We start from the raw sequence: 23,932 nt of genomic DNA, 5'->3' as shown, positions 1-23,932 counted from the left end.
TTAAGAAATGTAGTCTGCCCCATACTGAGTATTTAGACTCCAGTTTGCAGTGCAGAAACTGTAAAGGACATAATCAGAAAGTCTGGTCAGAGGGTTTTATTTTGGTGCTTTCTTTCTCTACCACTCGCTCTGTAGGTAACCCTGGGAAAGGGATTTAATCTCTCTCTTCTTCTCCATGTGCAACTGCTTATGTGCAGGATTTTAATGAGCAGCTAATTGTCAGTTAACTGCTTGTGCTAGTTTAACACAAGCCTTTTCCCTGCAACACAGAAGAGAGGGAAAGGAACACACAAACCAACTCTGAGTTGAGAGAGAGTTTACACAAAATAAGATAACATAATGCACAATTACCTTAGCAAAATGCAGGAAAAATCCCAGCATAAAGCAGAAAACAAGATAACCAAATCTCACCCATCTTGCTGCCATAGCAGTGGAAAACAGCAAATGCCCCAAACCCAGAACCCAAAACAGCAATCAGAACAGGAAGTCTGTTACAAATCGAACTTCAAGTCCCGTAATACTTTGCTGCAGCCAGCATTTTAATCTTGAAGCTGGCATGAAGCAGAATGGTTTTGAATAACATCTGCAGATCTAGACCCCAATCCATGACATTTCTGCACTAGTGTAGCAAATAATGTTTTAATATGTATAGCATTGACATAGTTGATCGAACCCTGTACACCATGTGGCTTTGTCAAAGCTGGGTTCTGAGTTTCACAGTGATTCCAACAGAAGCCAGTGTACTTCCTGTAAAGCCACCTTCTGGCATCTAATTTATTTCATGTATCAAATCAACAGAGTAATACAATGAGGTAAAAAAGTGTGTGAGAACAAATTATATTGACTGAGTATAACACTTCGTAGGAATTACAAAGCTAGATATTGTTTGGACACTGTGAACTTAAGTTTGTTTTGAGATGTTATCAGAGGATCATTACCTTCCTCTTGGGCTCAAGTTTCTGCCAGTTCCACTTTCTCATGTCTGATTTACTTCTCATTCTCCTTTGGCCTTACTTTATATGTAGTTAGCATCATAATTACTATTGAACTCTTTAGCCAGTAGTGCAGGTGCAATTCATTACCTGTGCTGATCTGCTTTTGAAGGGAGCTGCCAGGCCAACAGGATGAACTCTATAAAGTAAGGCTTTTTCCACATACTGAGAGAGTGGGTAAAATTAGTTGACTAGAAACCTTACTGTCTTGCATTCAGTGAGGCTGGTTTGGTGAACACCCACTGTGAGATGTTTGCCATTTTACTTGATTTCCCAATTACTGGCTACTGCTCCTGAAAGTGCTGCTGGTTGTTGACTTGGTTACTGATGGGTTTACTGTCTGGCTATATCGATTCAGTCTCTTTCACTGAAAAGGGAGACAGATGGTTCATGTGGATCATTTGGAGATAATGACAAACTGAGGGATCTGTTTCGCATTTCTGCCACTACTGCATTGTTTTAATAAGAATGATGCTTGTACTGGATTACCTGTTTTTCTGGTTTGCCTACTCTAAGAGGAGATGTAGTGGTTGCTACGTGATGATGGAATTGTTTAGAAAGCTTGTAAATAAGACTCATTCTCAGCTGTTTTCTAGGTTATTTGAAAGACCCCAGTTTGGCTTAAGTAAGGTTCTCTTCCTACTGAGAGAGCATTGTGATGAGGACAGTGGGGATAGGGATATTAGCAATGAATGGATTTAAAGTTGAGGATGAGTGTTTCATTGGATTCCCTTTCCAAGAGGACTAGAGTGATGCTTACTTCAATGTTTTCATGATTTTGGAAGATGAGAAAGGCCATGTTCTTTTACTGCTTCGAGATTGGTACAAGGAACAGCCTGAAGAATTCCCCATGTGTATAAAATTATTCAAATCACTTTCAGACTAGAAGAAGAATCTGTAAATACACCCTAGGTCAGCTTGATATCTTCCTGTACACTGCTGTTGCTTTTCATGAAGTGCAGTGAACACAAGCAGTAGACAGAAGACTTCCTTAGCATTACTTAGTAGAAGTATTGACATTTGTGAGGACGTGCTTTTCTTTGTGAGTGCTCTGAATAATGCAGGTTTTCTTCTTGTCTGAAGCTTGAATTACATTTCTTTGGAAATGAAGCTGAGCATCAAGAATGTCTGGGTCAAGCAAAACGCTGCTTTTACACTAGGAAAAAGAGAAAAATAGAGACTTGAGTTTCAGTTCTGACACTGCTGCATAGCAGTAATCTCTTTACTTCAAGAGGGCCTTCTGCCTGAAAATTCAAAATGCCTTTGTAACAAGTGCTTGATGACAATTGCTTAACAATTTCACACTCAGGATTTTTTTCCTACAGTTCATAGAGTAGCAGGTTGGAAGGGACCTCAAGAATCATGTAGTCCAACCTGTCAGGATAAGAATATAGTTCAAATGAGATCACAGTATCACAGTATAACTAAGGTTGGAAGAGACCCCAAGGATCATCAAGTCCAACCTGTCTCCACAGACCTCATAACTAGACCATGGCTCCAAGTGCCACGTCCAATCTCCTCTTGAACACCTCCAGGGACAGTGACTCCACCACTTCCCTGGGCAACACATTCCAATGACGAACGACTGGCTCAGTGAAGAACTTTCTCCTCACTTTGAGTCTAAACTTCCCCTGGCGCAGCTTGAGACTGTGTCCCCTTGTTCTCGTGCTGGTTGCCTGGGAGAAGAGACCAACCCCCTCCTGGCCACAGCCACCCTTCAGGCAGTTGTAGAGAGCGATGAGGTCACCCCTGAGCCTCCTCTTCTCCAGGCTAAACAATCCCAGCTCCCTCAGCCTCTCCTCATAGGGCTTGTGCTCAAGGCCTCTCACCAGCCTTGTTGCCCTGCTCTGGACACCTTCGATGTCCTTCTTAAATTGAGGGACCCAGAACTGGACACAGTACTCAAGGTGCGGCCTAACCAATGCAGAGTACAGGGGCACAATGACCTCCCTGCTCCTGCTGGCCACACTGTTCCTAATACAGGCCAGGATGCCATTGGCCCTCTTGGCCACCTGGGCACAATGCTGGCTCATGTTTAGGAAGCTGTCAATGAGTACCCCCAAGTCCCTCTCTGCCTGGCCTCTCTCCAGCCAATTGGTCCCCAGCCTGTAGCTCTGCATGGGGTTGCCGTGGCCAAAGTGCAGCACCCGGCACTTGGACTTGTTAAATGCCATGCCATTGGACTCTGCCCATCTGTCCAGTCGGTCGAGGTCCCTCTGCAGAGCCTTTCACCCTCTAACTGACCAACATCTGCTCCTAACTTGGTGTCATCTGCAAACTTTCTGATGACTGACTCAATCCCCTCATCCAGACCATCAATAAAGATGTTAAAGAGCACAGGGCCCAGCACTGATCCCTGGGGGACGCCACTGGTGACTGGCCACCAGCTGGATGTGGCACCATTCACCACCACTCTCTGGGCTCGGCCCTCCAGCTGCACCTGTGAAACTGGGCCTTGAGACTGTCTAATGTAGGGAAGTCCGCCGTCTCTTGGGAGTGTATTCAATGTTTAATGGTTCAAATGGTAAAAAAAAAAATAAATATTTTTTTGGCATGCAGTCCAAATCTCCCCAGTGGCAACTTGTACCCATGACCCCTTGTCTTCACCTTGTGACTCTTTGTAACGAGGGAGTCTCCCCAGTCTTCATAGCCACTTTTTATATACTTGTACATGGTCATGAGGTCTCTGCTAAACCTTAAAGTTGTTATATTTATAAAGTACATGAACTTAAACACAAAAAGTGATCTTGTAGTCAATGGGACTGACTTGGCAAGGAAACCAAGAAATTTGCAGTTGGTTATCAAACATTGAATGTGAATGGGGAGAGGGTTTCTTTGGTGTTAATGAAATGAACTGGGAGAAACAAGGTGCTGTAGAACATTTTTTTTTTTTTTTTTCCTTACAGCTGATAGAGTTTTGGATAATGTGTATGATTAAAAATAAAATTTTATCTGTTGAGATGGCTAACTAATGCTTTTTACCATGCTATAATGCTTCCTGTTATCTTCTAATAGTGTGTTGGGGGGTTTGCTTGTTTGTTTGCTTGTAGGTTTTTGTTTGTTTGTTTTGTTTTGTTTTGTTTTTCCACCAGAGTACTTGTATGTAGTCGTAGTAGATTCTGAAACTTGGCCAGTCAGCTTTCTCTACTATTCAAGAGAATGTTAGACTTCTTTCTCTGCAGAGTGTTATCTTTTCATTGGAGAATTTTCATATATTTTTAAAATTGTTTTCCTTTCCCAGTGACTTCCAAATCAGGGAAAAAACACTGTCCCTAGAACCAAAATGTACAAGGTGCCCTGAGTGTTGAATTTATAACTGGTAATGGCAAGTTCCTTTGCAAATATTGGCCTCCTAAGCTGGAAGTGTGGAGTGGGGTAGCAAAAAAGGCATGATTTTCCAGTTTGTACTGGATTGTTTGTAGCATGGAAACCTGCAGCAGATACTCCTGTTGGACCAAATAGCTGGCATAGCAAAAGTGTACCCGAGGTGATTTGAGCTTCTATTTGACTTTCCTAATTTGTGGTTTCTAGTATAACTGCAAAGGCAGAATTAAAAAGCTGAAGTTACTATTTTTTAAGAACTTGCAAAACAAATAACAAGATCCCAAAATTAGCACAATGAAAAGAAATTGCAGGGTTTTCAAACTCTTTTCATAGTTTTTGTAAGTTAGCCATTGAAGCATGATGTTACTATCATTTCTGGCAGTGTTGTGGGTTTTTCATGTTTCTGGTTTGGTGAGAAGATTTCTTACTGTAAATTCTAAGAACTGACCTGCTTTTTATAGGGCTAATTAAGCTGTACTATTAGTGTTTAATTTTATTTGACATTTTCCAATGATTTCTGGATTCTGAGAGTTTAACAGTCTTTTTCAAATTTGGTTGGATTTGGTTGTGTTTAAAGACAGTTCATTTGAGTTTGGAGGTCAGCTTCCTTTTATAAGCTAATTTGAACAAAAGAAGTAGCATAGTTGTGCTGCATTGAGGATACATCTACAGTGTTGTGTGTATTGCTAAAAGTGTCTTATTATTCCTACTGGTACCTGCTTTCATTGTGAAGTTCTGTTACATGATGTCAATTAATGGTCTTCCCTTTGTATGAGTGCTGTTATTGGTTCCTGTTCCCAAGTAGGAAGAAGGAATTCAAGTGCTGGAGATACATATCATAAAAGTCAAGTAGGGATTAGTGTTAGTAATTGTGCCTTCCACTTTCATTCTAGGTTGTTTGCATCTGCTCTGCTTGGAATGCTTTGGCACCAAAGCTGAGTTGTGATACAAGACCCCTTATTTTGAAAGCGCTGAATGAATTCTTTGCCCTGGTTCCCTCATTAACAGTGAATACAAAAGAATATGAGGTATGCAGTCATGGTATAAGAAGAGTCTCTTCTTTTAGTGTATCTTTGTATAGAAGTTTCAAATGTACCTGCTTATTCTTAATGTCTCTTAATTACCCCCACTGCCTAGTTCAGGTTAATTGTAATGTACATTTCCATACAGTTTCACAATTTAATTTGCACTACTAAATCCTGGGAGTTTGGATAGAAATTCCAGTGCAGAGTTAATCTGAGGTTTCCTTCTGTGGTGGGAGGAGAGTTCTGATGTCCCCATTGTAAGGAGGACACAGAGCTGTTGGAGTGAGGCCAGAGGAAGGCCACAAAGGTGATCCAGGGCTGGAACACCTCTGCTCTGAGTATAGTCTGGGGCAGCTGGGGTTATTCAGCCTAGAGAAGGGAAGATAAGACCTCGTAGCTGCCTTCCAATACTTGAAGTGATCCTACAGGAAAGCTGGAGATGGACATTTCATAAGGGTGTCTAATGAGAGGACAAGAGGGAATGTTTTTAAGTTTAGGGAAAGCAGGTTTAGACTGGATCTTAGGAAGTTCTTCAGTACAAGGGTGGTGGGATTCTGGAATCAGCTGCCCAGGGAGGTTGTGGATCCTTCCTTCCTGGGGTTGTTCAAGGCCAGGCTGGATGAAGCCTTGGGCAACCAAGTCCAGTTGAGAGGCTTCCCTGCCCATGGTGGGGAGGTTGGAGTAGATGATCTTTAAGGTGTATTCCAACCTAAGCCATTCTATGATCCTGTGAGCTGCTGAAGCAGGTCCAGAAGAGGGCTGTGAAGATGATTAAAGGACAGGACAGGCTGTGAGAGTTGGGGCTTTTCAGCCTGGAGAAAAAGAAGGCTCTCGGGGGACCTTACAGCAATCTTCCAGTACCTGAAGGGGGGCCTACAGGAAAGCTTAGGAAGGGTCTTTTTACATGGGCTTGTAGTGATAGGACAAGGGGCAATGGCTTTAAGCTTGAGGAAAGGTTTAGACTGGATATTAGGGAGAAGCTTTTTAGAGTGAGGGTGGTGAGACTCTGGAACAGGTTGCTAGGGGGATTGTGGATGCCCCCTCCCTGGAGGTGTTCAAGGCCAGTTTGGATGAAGCTTCAAGCAACCAGGTCTAGTGGAAGGTGTCTCTGTGAACTTTCTTAGCTCAGTGTATGTTAATATGGCATCAGTTTGTTTTAGTTAACTGCTTCTGTTTCAACTGCTTATTTGTTTAAAGAAAATTTGAATGCCTGTTTTGTTTGCTTTTATAGAAACTCAAAGCTCAGGTAGTCAGCTTCCTTTGGAACAACACACAAAACAAGGTAGGTGGTAAAACTGAAAGTGAAACTGGATTATTGTTTTATACATTTTTTGTCAAGAGAAGGTTATTAGTGTTAGCATTCTCATTTTCTGATAGGGTTTTCTTCTTGACATTGACTTATTAAGGCTGTTTTTGAAGCCCTGTAATGCAGGAAAGGGGTTAAGTCCTAACGTCTGCCACTCCCAAGGAAAATTGTAACACAGGCTACTTTGACATCTCCTGTCAACTTGAGCCTTGATATGGTGAACCACTCTTGGCAAAGCTGCAGCTGTGACAATTAACTCAATTCTTTGCTGGAGTGTTGTTACATAGTGGGAATGTTGGACCATTGTCACAGTGGGGCTGGTGGAACAAAAGTATTTTAGTTTAAATATATTCTACAGCAGTAGTACAGTGTAGCGATCAGAGTGTTTGCTATCAAGCCTAGATAATTGGTCTTGCTAGCTTTCATTGCATACATAAAGTAAGGAATTGAGAGTGCAGCTCAGGAAAATATTGTTATTTTCAGGTTTTTTTAGCATTCCGTGAGTAGTGGATGGGCTCTTTGTGTAGGGAGTTTTCAGTAGGTAGCAATGCCGTATGCTGTGCTTGTGATTGCCTTTTTCTTGCTGTCCATTTTCTAGGATGCTGTTGTAGCCATTTCGGCTTATAAATCACTTGCATCATTTGGCACTGAAGAACACACGATTCTTCATCTTCCTGAACAGGTCAGAACTGTATGTTTAATAGTAAGGGCACCTGAATTCCATCTGACATGGCTGGAAACAAGGCCTTGCTCCATTTCTATCAGTTAGCCATTAGAGTCTCAAAGAAGGAATATGAGCTCTTGCTTGTGAAATGGGATGATGTTATACATGATCAGCATAACTAAGACTCATGACAGGGGAAAGGCACCAGTGGAAGCTGAGTGAAATCTTGCTCTTCACTGCAGTCAGATGGTAGGTTTTTTTCCATTGATTAGTTAAATCATCAGGGTATCTTCTGGACACCTGGTATGCATTTTATGTTCTTCTGTTAATGCTTGCAGTCTTGACAGTAAGCAGCTCTTGTGATAATTGTTGTCCACTGCAGTCACACTTGTGCTTAGTGTTTTTGTTCCTGAAATAGACAAGTCAGTTTGAAAAGTAGGGGTTATTTTTGGAATTAAGCTGAAACCATTTCCAGTGTTTCTGTTGTAAACTTTTACAACAAAGCAGGTTTTTTTTTGATGAAGGCAGCCATAAAGAAACTGAGGTACATAATGAAAAGCTTTTAGGTATGTACAGGGCTCCTAAACTCTGAAACTTCAGTCTGATCAGTTGACTTAATAACCTTACAAAATGAAGGAGTGTAAGGAGATGAATATATAAGGTCATCTGTGTGCCTTTTGAGTTAGTGTTTTTCTTTTTTGATAGACTGGGCAATAATCAGTACTGCACTGGTACTTGATGACATGGTAAATACTTTCAGTTACATTTACTGCAGTTCTGGTTTTGTGTTGTAACTGGCTATTACAAAAAGATCGGAGCAAGCAACTTTAAGAAACATACTAGCTTTGTATAAATCATTAAGAGGAGTTCAGCATCTATTTTGCAGAGAAGAGCACAAGATCAAACGAGGTAAATCTCTAAACACTGCAATACTCAAATCTTTCATGCTAGTACATAGCTGTGTACTATTGTTGTTGTTCCTTTACGCTTGCTAGAGAATGAGTGAATATTTTTTTATTGAAAACATTGTAAATATGTGGCAGTTTTTCAAATTCTGATAAGTAGTATGGAAAAATAAAGTCGAGCAGAAATGCTTTGTGTATATTAAAGTGCCAGTATAAAGTGCTGGTCATTGATTTATTTAGAAGAATCAGAGTAATAATTTATTTTAAGCAATGCTGGCTTAATCTGTAAATGTCAAGATTAGTTTTGCTATTATGGATAAGGATTTTCATGCCCATGGGATTTTTATCAACCATTTTTACCTTTCATTCAGGTAGAAGATAAGCTTTTATTCTTTCAGATTCGAAGTAGTGGAATTGAGTGAAGTTAATGGAATTGGAAACTTTTGATATTTAGTTGGTATTTTTGAAACTTGGTTGACACCTGGAGTGGTGAAAAGGTTATGAAGTTTCACAGTTTCTGTGGTGATACTTCCTTTTTATAATCTTACAGGCACGTCCTGACTCACTAGAGGGAATAGGCATGAGTGAAGAAGAGGAGGAGGTGGCAGATCTTTTTGTGCCGGGTTCTTCATATATGAAGCTGTTGTCTCTAACACCCACTTCTGTTCTAGAAGGTAAAAAAGATGATTTTGCAGATTTAAAATCACAATGACTGTACAGACATGTGACCTTCTTACAACAGTGTTGTGTTAAATAGCAACCTTCCTTTTGTTTATTCTATGGGAAAATACCAAATTACAGGATAAACTGTAAATTTTAAAGGTCTGAGGAAAATATTTTTTGCAAGTCAGTGGGTCAGAGTTCCTGATAGCACAAAAAAATTACTTATAACTTTTAGAATCCTTGTCTCACCTATAGGAAAAGCCACTTGACTGTTATTTACTAGAGCTGCCAGTTGTGTCATCCCAGTCCAACTTCAACAGAGTGGGCTGAGCGGCTCTGCAGGAAAAAGGAAAAACCCCAAACCATACTGTTTTATATGCAGAGTATTAATAATGTTAAAACAATGCTGTATGCAGAATGTATTTAATGAATAAAGACATTAATGCTATTCTTAATTCTAGTGACACACATTGATGCTGAAGTATGCTTCCAATAGATGGTGTCTGATTGATGTACTTGTTTTGACACCTATGCACCTTTAGTGTTTTTGTTTTTTTTTAATGTTAACTCAATTATTCTTATTAATGCTATCTTTCATTTCCAGTTACAAGATTGTGACCATTGTGTCTGGACACAGGCATTGTTATTTCACAGTTTCTAGAATGCCTGGAATCTTGATGTGTGATTGCAATCTGTAAATATTGCCATGAGGGTAGTAATTGTATTTTCCACCAGTGGGGATTCCTAGAAAGGTCCATTCATTACGTACTCCATGCATTGGAGTCTGGAGTATGTCCAGCCATACCTAGAAAAGTTTTGTGGGGATAACTGCAGTAACCTGCTTCCATGAGAGACCGTTAGGTATCTGGGTGGAAAACTCAAGCTTGTGTAATGGATACTGGGGTAGGCAACTTACCAAGAACATGGGAAACCAAAATGGATGTGAGAGAGAAAGGACTGAGTAAAAAGATGCAGCTAGCACAGACTGGTATAAAAACTTACAGGCAAATAGCTTTTCCAACCCAAACATTTGCTGAACAGATTCTCCTTCAGAGAAGTCTTCATCTGCTATCATTGACACAAAATACAGGCCAGTTGAGCAAAAGCTTAAGTGGCTAGCAGAGGTGGCTCTAATGAATAAATTGTTTCACTGAAAAGGTATGAAACTGGATTCATGAGGCAATGCAGAAGAGCTACAAAATCTCAGTTCTATTGGAGCTGAATCTGTGCCATTTCATCTACTAGAATCTTGCTTCTACACATTTAGTGTACTGCTTTCTTACTTCTCAGAAGGACTGAGAAGCTTTTCAAGAAAGTAGTCTCTGTACTGAGTTTCCCTCAAAGTCCTTGTTAGTGCACAGCAAATCAATTTAAATTTCTAAAGTAAGTTTAGCTTGCTGCTTTTGAAATGTCTGTTCTGACTTTTCCTTCCTGATTCCTTCAACTCTGAATTGCTGTTATTTTTCTTCCCGGTCTCTTCTTTAGTCATTCCAGGAGGAGGAAAATCTTTAGGGTTTTTTTCAGCCTTCACATGCTTCTACCTGAAGAGTTAAATACTTATGCTATGACAGCTGTAGTTAAAAGGTTCCAATCAGAAGGTGGGCTACATGCTGGCACTACTATTTAATTGTGGGGATTTCTTCCCAAATGCCTTCCCTAGCTCTGTGACAGGAAAGTGTCTAAGCTTGCAAACAAATCTGTAGGGTATATTTCCGCAACAAAGCTAAGGAAAAACTAATAAACAGAGTAAAAGTAGACTTTATATAGCGTTTGGTTGGAGCATGCTGCAGTCACAGTTTACCATAACTTTGTGAAGCATTGGAAAGTGAGATTTTACACAGGATTTCCTCTAAAGCTCCTTTAAAACTTGTGTGTTGTTTCAGTTCCCATATTGTGCCAAGCTATTAGAGTTCACAAGGTATCAGAAGGTGTACAATAGTCTTATTTTTTATTTTGATAATTTTTCATTGTGGATGTCTGAGACATGTCTGAAACCTGGTAGTCAGAGAATGAGAAATAATACCATATAATCACAGAATGGTAGGGATTGGAAGGGACCTCTGAAGATCATCTAGTTGAACTCCTACCTGCTAAAGCAGGTTCATATAGAGCAGGGTGCACAGGGCTGTATGCAGGTGGTTTTCAAGTATCTCCAGAGAAGAAGACTCTACAACCTCACTGGGCATCTTGTTCCTGTGCTTCATCACTTTCAAAGTAAGGAATTACTTTGCTTCCGGATGTTCAGATGGAACTTCCTGTGCTACACCTTGTCCTTTGTTCTGTCACTGGGCACCACTGAACAGGGACTGACCCCATCCTCAATATCCACCCTTTACATATTGATAAGCATTGTTAAGATCCGCACTTAGTCTCCTCAGATCCATGTGTCTCTCAGCATTTTCTCATGAGAGAGATGCTCTGGTCCACTAATATCTGGGAAGCATAGAGCCGGACACAGTACTCCAGAGTAGAGGCAAAGATAACCATCCTCGACCTGCTGGCCACAATCATAATGCACCCTAGGATAACACTGGCCTAATTGGCTACAAGGGCAGAGACAGGTCTCTGTCTTCAGGAAGGATGCAAAGAATTGGGTGCTGTGATGTTAGTGACTTTTTTTTTTCCTTCAGACTGATTCCAAGCATTAAAATATGATGTTCTAACGTTTGCTGCATGTCTGTGTTTCATTAAATTTATCAGGGTTTTCTAGTTTGAGTTACCTCCAGCAGCCTAGATCCTTGGTATCTCTTGATATCTCTGAAAATTTCTTTGCAATTGTAACTGCCTTTAAAAAAAGCAGCACTTAGAAAAATCTAGAGCAGGTAGGTGGGTTATACTTTCATGTCCATATATTTGGTTTTGTTGGAAGACTATATAGTAATGAGGACTGGGGACAAAGATTTATGTTTTCTCTCTGAATCACTGTAGTAAAAAATGTTAACTGCATTCTGATGTTTTTGTTTGAAGAATATTGGCATTAGATGGGGGGGGGGGGGGGCGGAATTAATCCACAGTGGTAGATGCCCATCTTGCCATGGTACAAAAACCTACTGGATTTAGTCTGGTGCTCCACTATGAAGTTGGGAGATCAGAAATTGGGAATCTAATAACTCTCTTTGCATTGTTCTTTTTAATCTCTTTAAGAAAAATGTTGGGTTTAGAGGCAGTGTTTTTCACCATGTTGATAAATAGCAGTTTTATTTCTCATTGTCCTTCTGTCAGCATATGCCAGTTATTGGTGCAGCAAAGAATGCAGTTGTAGGAGAAGGGTTGCTTTTGGATAACTTTGGAACAGCTATGTTTTGTCCTTGAGTTAGGATATACACCTTATCAGTAACTGAGAGAAAGAAAGAGGGAAATGTAGGGGGAGATTTGCCCTTGCTTGAGTTAGAGAAGGTTATGTTTAATCTTTGACTTAGAAAAGATGTAAATCTCTTGTAACTGAAGAGAAAGACTTGGCAGAATTTGGTTGGATGTGTTGGATATTGTTTTGTTATTTTAACCTATTGTATGCCACTAGAAAAGAACCGATTAAGATGTGACACATATTACACAGCAAAGTTACATACTCTTTTAGAAAGCATGTGATAAACATCTTGGCCTGGAAGCTGTGCTTGTAGTGACTCTAGGATGATCGAACAACACCACCATATTACTACATACAGTCAACAGCTCATGGAATAGTTAAGGCTGTTTTTCTTCCCAGCCTTAGTATCTCATGTGATGTACTTGGAGTGTCTTGGAGTTGCAGTGGCATAAAGCATGGTGTCAGAGAAACTTGAATAGAGTTCTCAATTCTTTGCTTGTGGACTTTCATCTGAATGTGTTACTGCTAGTTTACCTAAATACATATACCACAATGTACAGATGTCATTTTGGGTTTTCTATTGTTTGTTTGGTCTCTCAGTCATTGGGCTCTGACATTCCCTTACAAGGAGAGGCTGAGAGACCTGGAGCTGTTTACCCTGGAGAAGAGAAGACTGAGAGAAGATCTTATAAATTCATATAAATATCTAAAAGTGCTCCTCTCAGTGGTGGCTATGATAGGACAACAGGCAACAGATACAAACTAGAATACAGGTGGTTTCACTTTGACTTAAGGAGAAACTCCTTTAGTTTGAGGGTGCTGGATCACTGGAAGTGGCTTCCCAGAGAGGCTGTGGATTCTCCTTCTCTGGAGACTTTCAAAACCTTCCAGGACACAATCCCGTGCAACCTGAGCTAGGTGTACCTGCGTTAGCAATGGGGTTGGACTAGACCATCTCCAGAGGCCCTTCCAACCCCTCCCATTCTGTGGTTCTAGCATTCTCCAAATTTATTCATTTTTTATGTTACCCAGCGTTTGAAGAATTTGCAGCATCACTTGTGAAGCAGGAAATGACCAACATGCCCCGTAGTGTGTATCATTCTGCCTTGAGAGGAGGGACCACACGCTCAGACCACGGCAAGACCATGGCGAGTGTTCCAAACTTCTTGCTGAAAATGTATGAGAGGAACAACCAACCAGGCATGACACCAGGTCTTGCAGGTAAGCTGTCACTTTCTTGAAGTTAGACAAGTGTATGTGTTCTGGCCTAAAGATTTCTGTAAATCTGAGATTGAATCAGTTTAAGAAACAGTGATGTCTTATGCCACTTCCATATGCTTTAAATTGTTTGGCTCATGAAATTTAATTTAAATTTTTTTGAGTTCTTCATTTGCTGATGCCAGACTTATAACTATTAGTCATTAGTATTGATTGGTATTAACCTTTGTTTTCTCCTTTCCTCCTTCTTTAAGCTGGCATGTTGCTGTGTTATGACCTTCCAGTGCATGTGGGCAAAGATGGCAAGCCTATTAATCGATTTCTGGCCAGCAGGGCACGCAGTTTCCAGCAAATGCTGGTAGCCCTCATTCATGAGGTAAGTTGCTGTTCTACTACACAAACTTCTGCTGGCTACACATTAGTGCAGAACAAATGGGCCAAATACAAAGAGCTCTAAAGGCAGCTCAAAGGCACTAATGCTGCAAACATCCAGTTCTTGCATGGGTGTTCGATTTTTATTGGGCATGCACTGGAGATGGGAAATGAGCTTCTTACTTCATTTGAAATTGCTTTGCCAGTCTTGCAGAAGCATGCAATACTTGCACCAGTGCTGAAGTACAGGAGTACTTCTCTTGTGGTTTGGCAGCATTTGGTGCCTTGTGTTTGGGTCACAACAGGCTATGCTTGCATGTCTTTTTAGAGAGACATGTCCTTCTTAAGCATTGATAACAGGCTCAGATTACTGATTTGTGCTGTTTCATATTGTGTAAAATGTCAGGCTGCAGCTCTTCCTTGAAAGCTACTTGATAGTCTGGTCAGGCTATGCTGCCTCCTAAGAACATCCCAGGACTACTGTGGCAGTGTTTCACAGCCACTTGTCATTGGTTCCTCCCCTCTGCCTCCTTCCCACCCAGTATCTTGCCCATAAATCACACACTCAGAAGAATCTGAACTTACTGGTTGTCAGCTTTGTGCATGCTAGCTGGTATTAATTAATCAAAGCTTAATGATGTTGTTATTATTGTGTATGGTGTAATGGTGGGAATCAGCACTGCCTAAGTGATAATCTTCAGCACTCTGTTCAGTCATTTTCAATTGTAGGTGAACTTTACTTGAGTGTTCTTTGTTATTTAAAGATGTTCTAGTTCCTCTTGTCTTTCTCTCATTCCACATATCTGCAAAATGTTTACTATCAACAGGAGGTAATTAATCAAAAGCTTCTCAGAAGTTCTGCTGTTAATGAAGCATGTCTTCAAATTTTATATAAGATGTGCAAGGTGCTAGTAATATGCTCCTGATCAAACCGTGTTGTCTGGTTGCTTTAAAGGCAACAATACACAATTAAAGTTTATTACCTGCATGAGTGACTGAAGTTTTTGGAAAGTCTGCTTTTGCTCTGCTGCACAAGTGTGGATAGTGTGAATTTCACAGGCGGACCTAAATGTACAAGTCTAAAATAGTTTCAGGGTAGAGGCAAAGACAGAAACTGGAGTTGCTGTAGATGAGAACTTAAGGCAAACAGTTCTGACTGAAGCCTTGATTGCTCATCAACTTTTTAGAGAAACTGAATAGCAGAGAGGGGGATACTTATGTTGGTTGTGAGGTGGACTAGATCATCTCTTTTTATTGGTTAGATTGTATTTATTTGTGTAGATGTGTTATTACTCACTCAAATGTGTTGTAGGTTTACCACTGATAGTGGTCAAGAAGCATCAGTTACAGTCACAGAATTGTCAGGGTTGGAAGAGACCTCAAGGATCATGTAGTTCCAACCACCCAGCCGTGGGCAGGGACACTTTCCACTAGATCAGGTTGCCCAGAGCCACATGCAGGCTAGTCTTAAACACATCCAGGGATGGGGCTTCCTCCACCTCTTTGGGCAACCTGTTCCAGTGTCTCACCACCCTCATGGTGAGGAACCTCTTCCTAAAGTCTAATCTAAATCTACCCTCCTCTAACTTGGGTCCATTCCCCCATGTCCTATAACTATCTGATACCCTAAAACATCCCTCACCAGCTTTCCTGTAGGCCCCCTTCAGATACTGGAAGGCCACAATAAGGTCCCTCTGGAGCCTTACATAGAATAGAATTAACCAGGTTGAAAAAGAACGGAGAGATCATGAAGTCCAACCTATCACCCACACTACCTAATCAACTAAACCTTGGCACCAAGTGCCTCATCCAGTCTCTTCTTAAACATATCCCGTGATGGTGACTCCACCACCTCCCTGGGCAGCCCATTCCAATGGCCAATCACTCTTTCTGTGAAGAACTTCTTCCTAACATCCAGTCTAAACCTCCCTGGCACAGCTTGAGACTGTGTCCTCTTGTTCTGGTGCTGGTTGCCTGGGAGAAGAGACCAACCCCCACCTGGCTACAACCTCCCTTCAGGCAGTTGTAGACAGCAGTAAGGTCTCCTCTGAGCCTCCTCTTCTCCAGGCTAAGCAATCCCAGCTCCTTCAGCCTCTCCTCATAGGGCTTGTGCTTGAGGCCTCTCCCCAGCCTCGTTGCTCTTCCCTGGACACATTCCAGCAAGTCAACATCTTTCCTAAACTGAGAGGCCCAGAACCAGACACAGGACTCATGGTGTGGCCTAACCAGTGCTGAGTCCAGGGGCAGAATGACCTCCCTGCTCCTGCTGGCCACACTGTTCCTGATGCAGGCCAAGATGCCATTGGCCCTCTTGGCTGCCTGGGCACACTGCAGGCTCATGTTCAGTCTACCATTGACCAGCACCCCCAGGTCCCTCTCTGCCTGGCCTCTCTCTAGCCACTCTGACCCCAGCTTCTAGCACTGCATGGGGTTGCTGTTGCCAGCGTGTAGAACCTGGCACTTAGATGTGTTAAATCTCATGCCGTTGGATTCTGCCCATCTGTCCAGCCTTTCAAGGTCCCTCTGCAGAGCTCTTCTACCCTCTACTCCTGCCCCCAGCTTGATGTCATCTGCCCTCATCCAGATCATCAGTAAAGATATTGAACAGGACTGGGCCCAGCACTGATCCCTGAAGGACACCACTAGTGACTGGCTGCCAGCTGGATTTGGTACCATTCACCACCACTGTCTGGGCTTAGCCCTCTAGCCGGTTCCTAACACAGCACAGAGTGCTGCTATCCAAGCCACAAGCTGACAGCTTGGCCAAGAGTTTGCTGCGGGGGACAGTGTCAAAGGCCTTGCTGAAGTCCAGGCAGACTATATCCACAGGCCTCCCCACGTCCACCAGGTGGGTTACCTGATCATAGGTGGTCAGGTTGGTCAGGCAGGACCTGCCCTTCCTAAATCCATGCTGGCTGGGCCTGATCCCTTGGCCATCCCGTAAGTGCTGTGTGATTGCACTCAAGATGACCTGTTCCATAATCTTGCCTGGCACTGAGGTCAGGCTGACAGGTCTGTAATTCCCTGGCTCCTTGTTCCAGCCCTTCTTGTGGATGGGCACCACCTTGGCCAGCTTCCAGTCATCTGGGATCTCTCCAGTGAGCCAGGAGGGACCTTGACAGGCTGGACAGATGGGCAGAGTCCAACAGAATAACATTTAACACATCTAAGTGCCAGGTCCTGCACATTGGCCACAACAACCCCATGCAGTGCTACATGCTGGGGTCAAAGTGGCTGGAGAGCAGCCAAGCAGAAAGGGATCTGGGGGTGTACAGATTGACAGCTGGCTGAACATGAGCCTGCAGTGTGCCCAGGCAGCCAAGGAGGCCAATGGCTTCCTGGCCTGCATCAAGAATAGTGTGGCCAGCAGGAGCAGGGAAGTCATTCTGCCCCTGAACTTAGCACTGGTTAGGCCACACCTTGAATCCTGTGTCCGGTTCTGGGCCCCTCAGTTTAGGAAAGATGTTGACTTGCTGGAACGTGTCCAGAGAAGGGCAACGAGGCTGAGGAGAGGCTGAGGGAGCTGGGATTGCTTAACCTGGAGAAGAGGAGGCTCAGAGGAGACCTTATTGCTGTCTACAATTACCTGAAGGGAGGTTGTAGCCAGGTGGGGGCTGGTCTCTTCTCCCAGGCAACCAGCACCAGAACAAGAGGACACAGTCTCAAGCTGTGCCGGGGAGGTTTAGACTGGATGTTAGGAAGAAGTTCTTCACAGAAAGAGTGACTGGCCATCATAGTGTGCTGCCCAGGGAGGTGGTGTAGTCACCATCCCTGGAGGTGTTCAAGAGGAGATTGGATGTGGCACCTGGTGCCATGGTTTAGTAGTCATGAGGTCTTGAGTGGCAGGTTGGACTTGATGATCCTTCAGTTCTCTTTCAACCTTATTGATTTTATGATTCTATAGTGACCTAGTTGTATTTAAGTGCCTGTTTCAAGCTTTTAGAACCACCTAAGATTTACAAAAACTATGACAAGCAAGCCACAATGACATCTGTTATGTATGGGTTTTGTGTACCAGTGCTACTAACTATTGTAATTATTTCCATATATAATTCCGCTGCTCTCTCTGGCATCAGTTTTCTCTGAACTGGGTAATAAAAAAGTAACTTGGTCTGGGTACAATGAGAAAGGACAATGAAGCACATGATTATTTTGGTTTCTTTCAGCATATGTATTGTCCTGTGGGAGTGAGCAAATGGTTGCCTGCAAATGAGGGGTCAGAGAATATACATCTCCATATCCTAATGTAACCACTTCTACCCTTTCTGGTGTGTTGCACAGGTTAACATTCAGCCTTCTGAGTGGCACCGCTCCATACTGCTGCCACAGTCCTGGTTAGGATTTATGAGTCGAACCTACAGTGCTGTTCTCCAGGTAAGTTTGAAGTACATAATGTTACAGTATCATAGTGTAACTAAGGTTGGAAGAGACCCCAAGGATCATCGAGTCCAGCCTGTCTCCACAGATCTCATGACTAGACCGTGGTTGGTCTCCTCTTGAACACCTCCAGGGACGGTGACTCCACCACCTCCCTGGGCAGCCCATTCCAATGACGAACAACTCGCTCAGTGAAGAACTTTTTCCTCACCTCGAGTCTAAACCTCCCCTGGCATAGCTTGAGACTGTGCAGAGCAATGCTCATTCAAGTTGTGGGTTTTGTTTTTACCAGCAAGAGCATCCATGCAAGTTACAGTCATTTAAAGATAATGCTTGACATAATAACAAAATTTGTGAAACAGAAATAAAAATAAAAAGAAATCTTGAATTAATGGGATACTTTGTGGGGTATAACTAATGCTTAGTGTTCAGATTCTTGCAGAAATGTTATTTTGTCAGGTTGTAAAATGTATAGATTGTTAGAATTAGCTCTTACCTAGAGCTTTAACCTATTATTTTGAGTAGGAATCTTGTAATAATGGTGTCACAAAGGATACAGAAGCTATCAAGGAATGTCTGATGAAATGGAACTTCTCTCAGCACTTAGTGCTGTCACATTGTGAGGGACTTGTCTTTTCTGTTTTTCCATCCTATCTGATGATTAGGAAATATCTTCACACTTCTCTCATTAGGTTAGCTAACCTGGTATTTAGAGCAGTGTAGCGTCATTTCGGTTTTTCAACAGAAAAAATATCTAAAAAACTTCTAACTGCCTCCTGGGAAGGCTTTGTGCTGCTAGGAGATTTTTTCTGTATTTCCTTTCCACGTGAGCTGTTTTCAACATGAGCAGCTCAGGTTGCTGAGTGAATTCTAGAAGCTTTTACTCTTCCTTATTTTGTTATGCAGCAAAATGTGCTTCTCTAAGATTTTGAGAACAAATTTTATCAACAAAATACCAGGTTCTAAACTGGGGCAGCCCCAGGAAGCAACTATTCAAATTATAATTTTAGGTCATGACAACAGGGGGAGCTGTTATTGCTTACATCTAATTACTGTCCCGTTTTGCCTTCTGTCTGAGAAGGTTTCATGAGAAACTTGGTATTTATCAAAGTCCTTTCTGAAAGCATCTATAGTATTGTGTGCCACTGTACAAGGCAGTAGAGCCTATTTTTGTTGCTTCTGAAGTCCCTCGCTGGACACCTAGTATCTTTACTTACTCCCTGTGCTTGTGTGGTACATTTCATCTGAGACAGCCAAAAGAGACTACAGTACAAGCTGAGTAGTCTGCATAGTTCATAATTCAGCATTTCTGAACAGCTACTAGAGTAGTTCGGAAGCAGGCATTCATCGAGTGCAGTTCACCAGAACACTTGTGTGAGGATTTTTCTTTCCTTTGGACACCTGAAAGTCCTTTTGTCTTTCTGTTTCTTAATGTCTACTCACATGTTTAAGGTCTTCTGCCAATTGGTGCATTCAGCATGTTTTTGAGACATACCAGCCTCATCATGATGAGGTCTTGATTTCATACATAACTTAAACCAATGTTTATATGCTTGGGGACATTGAAGTAGGTTTTTGCGTAGTTTTTATGCAACTTTCTCCTTGATTAGTATGTTTTATATGCTTCTTTAATCTCTGTGATAGTCACCTTTTGAGTGACAGCTGGATTTACAGGAGTGACCCTCTTACTTCCTCATGTTTCTTGCACATCCAAACTATAAGCATTTAATACATGAGAAAATCAGCTGTAGTTTTCACCGGAGGCTTAACTTAATAAGGAGCAAGAAACAACAACCTAAACGAGATGTAGTTGTCTCACAGCTGAAGCCTGAACATTAAAGCAGAAAAAGGGTAAGGAATTCTGCTCTAAGTAGTGAAGCAATAAAGTGATATTTTACTGTTAGAATCCATTTTACATTTTAGCTATTAGGCTTCTAATTCTTATTGCCTGATTGTTATACCCCTACCCAAGGAAACATCTCTTTGCATTGACTAGCAGAAATGTCTCACTATCTGTTGCCTTTATTGCCATCTGTAACTCGTTTTCCTCACTCACAATTAAAAAAAAAATTATTTTACTTAATTGTGAGTTAATATATTGTGTATTACAATTGTATTGTAATATTGTGAGATCCTTGTGAAAAGCAGCCAAGTTCATTTATGAGGTAGCCCTCAATTGAAAGGATACATTCATTGAGGAATTGTTCTCTGAAGATACCTGGTGATGACTGCCCATGTAACATCCACTTCTGACTTTCTCTAATTCTGCAGGGAAGGCAGGCAGAGCTGGAGATGCAGTTAAAGCATGGAAAAGAGGATCCTGAAGAGGTGCAGTACAAGCAGTTTACAGCCTGGCTCTGGTAAGGAACTGCCAGTCTACTTCTGATCACATGTAATGGCAAGTGAGAGGGCATAGAAGAGTGAAACTTTAAAGCCTTTATTTTGCAACTTTAAAGACTGTATGAGCACTGACTGAAAAACCTACAACCAAACACCACATAGAAAGTACAAGCTGGGTAGGTGGGGAGTCGGGGCAGGAGGAAAGACTACTGAAAGGATTCCCATATGCATGGGTTTCACAGATTCCGCTCCACAGTGTTTGATCTTTGTGAGATGAATGTGTGCAAGGAATGGAAGACTGTATTTGGTATGGAATCATAGAATCATTTTTCTTAGAAAAAACCTTCAAGATCATTGAACAAGGCGATTTCTCAGCATCCTTTCCTCCAGACAGAACACACAGTTCCTATAGCCGCTCCTCAGAAGACCTTTTCTCCATGCTGTTCACCAGCCTCGTTGCTCTTCTCTGGACCAACTCCAGTACCTCAATGTCCTCCTTGTGGTGAGAGCCCCAGCACTCAAGGTGTGGCCTTACCAGTGCTAGCTACAGGGGGACAATCACCTGCCTGGTCCTTGTCACAGCAACCCCTTGCATGGGTTTGTTGTGACCCAAGGGCAGGACCCTACTACTTGGCCTTGTTCTATGTTTATACAGTTTGCTTTAGCCAATTAATCCAGCCTGTCCATGTCCCTCTGTAGAGCCCTGCTACCCTCAAGCAGATCAACACTGTCTCCCAGATTAGTGTCATCTGCAAGCTTACAGGGGGTGCACTCTATCTTCTTGTCCAGGTTATTGATAAAGATGGTAAAGAGAACTGGCCTCAATACTGAGCACTGGCAAACATCACTTGTGACTGGCTGCCAACTGGATTTAACTCCATTCACCATCACTTTTTTGGGCCTGGTCATCCAGCCAGAGTTTTACCATCATTAAGCTCGAAACAATCAAAACACGCCTGCAATACTGGGCCACCCCACTGCTTCTCATTCCTTACCTATCCCTTCTGAAGAGTTTGTAGCCATTGTTTGTGGAACTCTAGTCATGTAAGGCACCTCACCACATTTCTGTGATGGCCACTATATCATAGTTGTCCTGATGCACAATGGCCCTATCATACAAGGCATGCATTTTTGTCCTCTAATCATGTTTCGTTGAACTGTGACTGGAGCTTTTCTTCTTCTGTAGGATGGCAGTCATGGCCAGGATGGTATTGTATATTGTAGTGTAGCAGATCCAAAGCTGTCAATAAAGAATATTCACTGCATCTCTAATTCTGTCCTGATACGAATGCAAAACTAAACAAAGGCAGAGAAGTAGTTTCTTATTAATCATCTGGAGTAATGCATAAGAAATTGTAACTACTCCTATGGCTTTACATCAGGGAGGTACTAGATGCCATTGAGCTGGAGATCAGGGACAATCGGGTTGAGTGCTTGTGGGTGAGAATTAGAGGGAGGACCAGCAGGGCAGACATCTTGGTTGGAGTCTGTTGTAGACCACCCAACCAGGAGGAAATGTTGATGAAGCATTCTATAGGCAGCTTAAGGCTGTCTCAAGATCACCAGATGTTGTTCTCATGGGTGACTTCAACCTGCCTGACATCTGCTGGGATCTCAACATAGCAGAGAGGAGGCAGTCTAGGAGGTTCTTAGAGTGCATGGAGGACAGCTTCTTATCCCAGGTGCTGCGTGAGCCTAGCAGGGGTAAGGCTATGCTTGACCTCTTCACCAATAGGGAAGGGCTGGTGGGTGATGTGGTGGTCGGAGGCTGTTTAGGGGCCAGGGACCACGAGATAATTGAATTTTCAGTATTGAGTCAATCTAAGAGGGGCAGCAAGAAGACCTCCACTCTGGACTTCTGGAACTAACTCGGAAGGTTGCTTGGGAAACAGCCCTTAAAAACAAAGGGTCCAGGAGAGCTGGGCCTACTTCAAGGAGGAACTCTTGAAGGCACAGGAACAGGCTGTGCCAATGTGCTGGAAGATGAGCTGCCGGGGCAGACGGCCAGCCTGGATGGGCAATGAACTTCTAAAAGAACTAAGGGGAAAAAAAGAGGGTGTACCATCTTTGGAAGAAAGGTGAGGCAACCCACAGAATGTTTTATGGATGTTGCTAGGTCTTGTAGGAAGAAAATTAGGGAGGCAAAAGCCCATTTAGAGCCTGGACTGGCCTCCGCTGTGAAGGACAACAAAAAATCCTTCTATAAATGTATTAATAGCAAGAGGAAGGGCAAGGACAACCTCCACTCCTCAGTAGTCACAGAGGGGAAGGTAGTAACAAAGGATGAAGAAAAGGCAGAGATGCATAACACCTTCTTTGCCTCAAATTTTACTAGCAGACAGCTAGCCTGCAGAGCTGGCAGAAGGAGCCAGGGAGCACTATAGTTTCTCTATGTTCCAGGAGCAGGGAGTCGGAGCTCTCCTCAGCTGCTTGGATCCCCACAAGTCCATGGGACTGGATGGGATCCATCCTAGGGTGCTGAGAGAGCTGGCAGATGAGCTGGCCAAGCCGCTCTCCATCATTTTTCAGCAGTCCTGGCTCACTGGAGAGGTCCCAGATGACTGGAAGCTGGCCAATGTGGTGCCCATCCACAAGAAGGGCCGGTTGGATGAGCCAGGGAATTCCAGGCCTGTCAGCCTGAGCTCAGTGCCAGGCAAGATTATGGAAGAGGTCATCTTGAGTGCAGTCACACAGCACTTAGGGATGGCCAAGGGATCAGGCCCAGCCAGCATGGATTTAGGAAGGGCAAGTAGTGCCTGACCAATCAGATCTCCTTCTATGATCAGGTAACCCACCTGGTGGATGTGGGGACTCCTGTGGATGTAGTCTACCTGGACTTCAGCAAGGCCTTTCACACCATTCCCCACAGCAAACTCCTGGCCAATTTGTCAGCCCATGGCTTGGATGGGAGCACACTGCATTGGGTTAGGAAGTGGCTGGAGGGCTGATCTCAGAGAGTGGTGGTGAATGGTGCCACATCCAGCTGGTGGCCAGTCACTAGTGGTGTGCCCCAAGGATCAGTGCTGGGCCCCATGCTCTTTAACATCTTTATTGAGGATCTGGATGAGGGCATTGAGTCCATCATCAGTAAATTTGCTGATGACACCAAGCTGGGGGCAGGAGTTGATCTGCTGGAGGGTAGAGAGGCTCTGCAGAGGGACCTCGACAGGCTGGACAGATGGGCAGAGTCCAACAGCATGAGATTTAGCACATCCAAGTGCCGGGTTCTGCACATTGGCCACAACAACCCCATGCAGTGCTACAGGCTGGGGTCAGAGTGGCTGGAGAGCATCCAGGTGGAGAGGGACCTGGGGGTACTGGTTGATGGTAGGCTGAACATGAGCCTGCAGTGTGCCCAGACAGCCAAGAGGGCCAATGGCATCCATCGTGGCCTGCATCAAGAAGAGTGTGTCCAGCAGGAGCAGGGAGGTCATTCTGC

The 23,932-nt window shown here is 43.0% G+C and overlaps 1 protein-coding gene across 1 annotated transcript in view; it reads left to right on the top strand.

Annotated features, from left to right (window-relative positions):
* The window catches only part of FOCAD (focadhesin), a 96,888-nt gene that overhangs the window by 31,552 nt on the left and 41,404 nt on the right, over window positions 1-23,932 (top strand). The window contains exons 15-22 of the mRNA XM_009906619.2: window positions 5,210-5,344; window positions 6,573-6,623; window positions 7,246-7,329; window positions 8,767-8,890; window positions 13,219-13,407; window positions 13,659-13,780; window positions 18,058-18,150; window positions 20,425-20,513. Coding sequence (XP_009904921.2) covers window positions 5,210-5,344; window positions 6,573-6,623; window positions 7,246-7,329; window positions 8,767-8,890; window positions 13,219-13,407; window positions 13,659-13,780; window positions 18,058-18,150; window positions 20,425-20,513 — 887 coding nt within the window. The remainder of the gene's footprint in view (window positions 1-5,209; window positions 5,345-6,572; window positions 6,624-7,245; window positions 7,330-8,766; window positions 8,891-13,218; window positions 13,408-13,658; window positions 13,781-18,057; window positions 18,151-20,424; window positions 20,514-23,932) is intronic.

The sequence above is a fragment of the Dryobates pubescens genome, chromosome Z (assembly GCF_014839835.1).
Source record: "Dryobates pubescens isolate bDryPub1 chromosome Z, bDryPub1.pri, whole genome shotgun sequence".
In the NCBI taxonomy this organism is placed as follows: domain Eukaryota; kingdom Metazoa; phylum Chordata; class Aves; order Piciformes; family Picidae; genus Dryobates; species Dryobates pubescens.
This window is presented reverse-complemented; position numbering and strand designations above follow the sequence as displayed.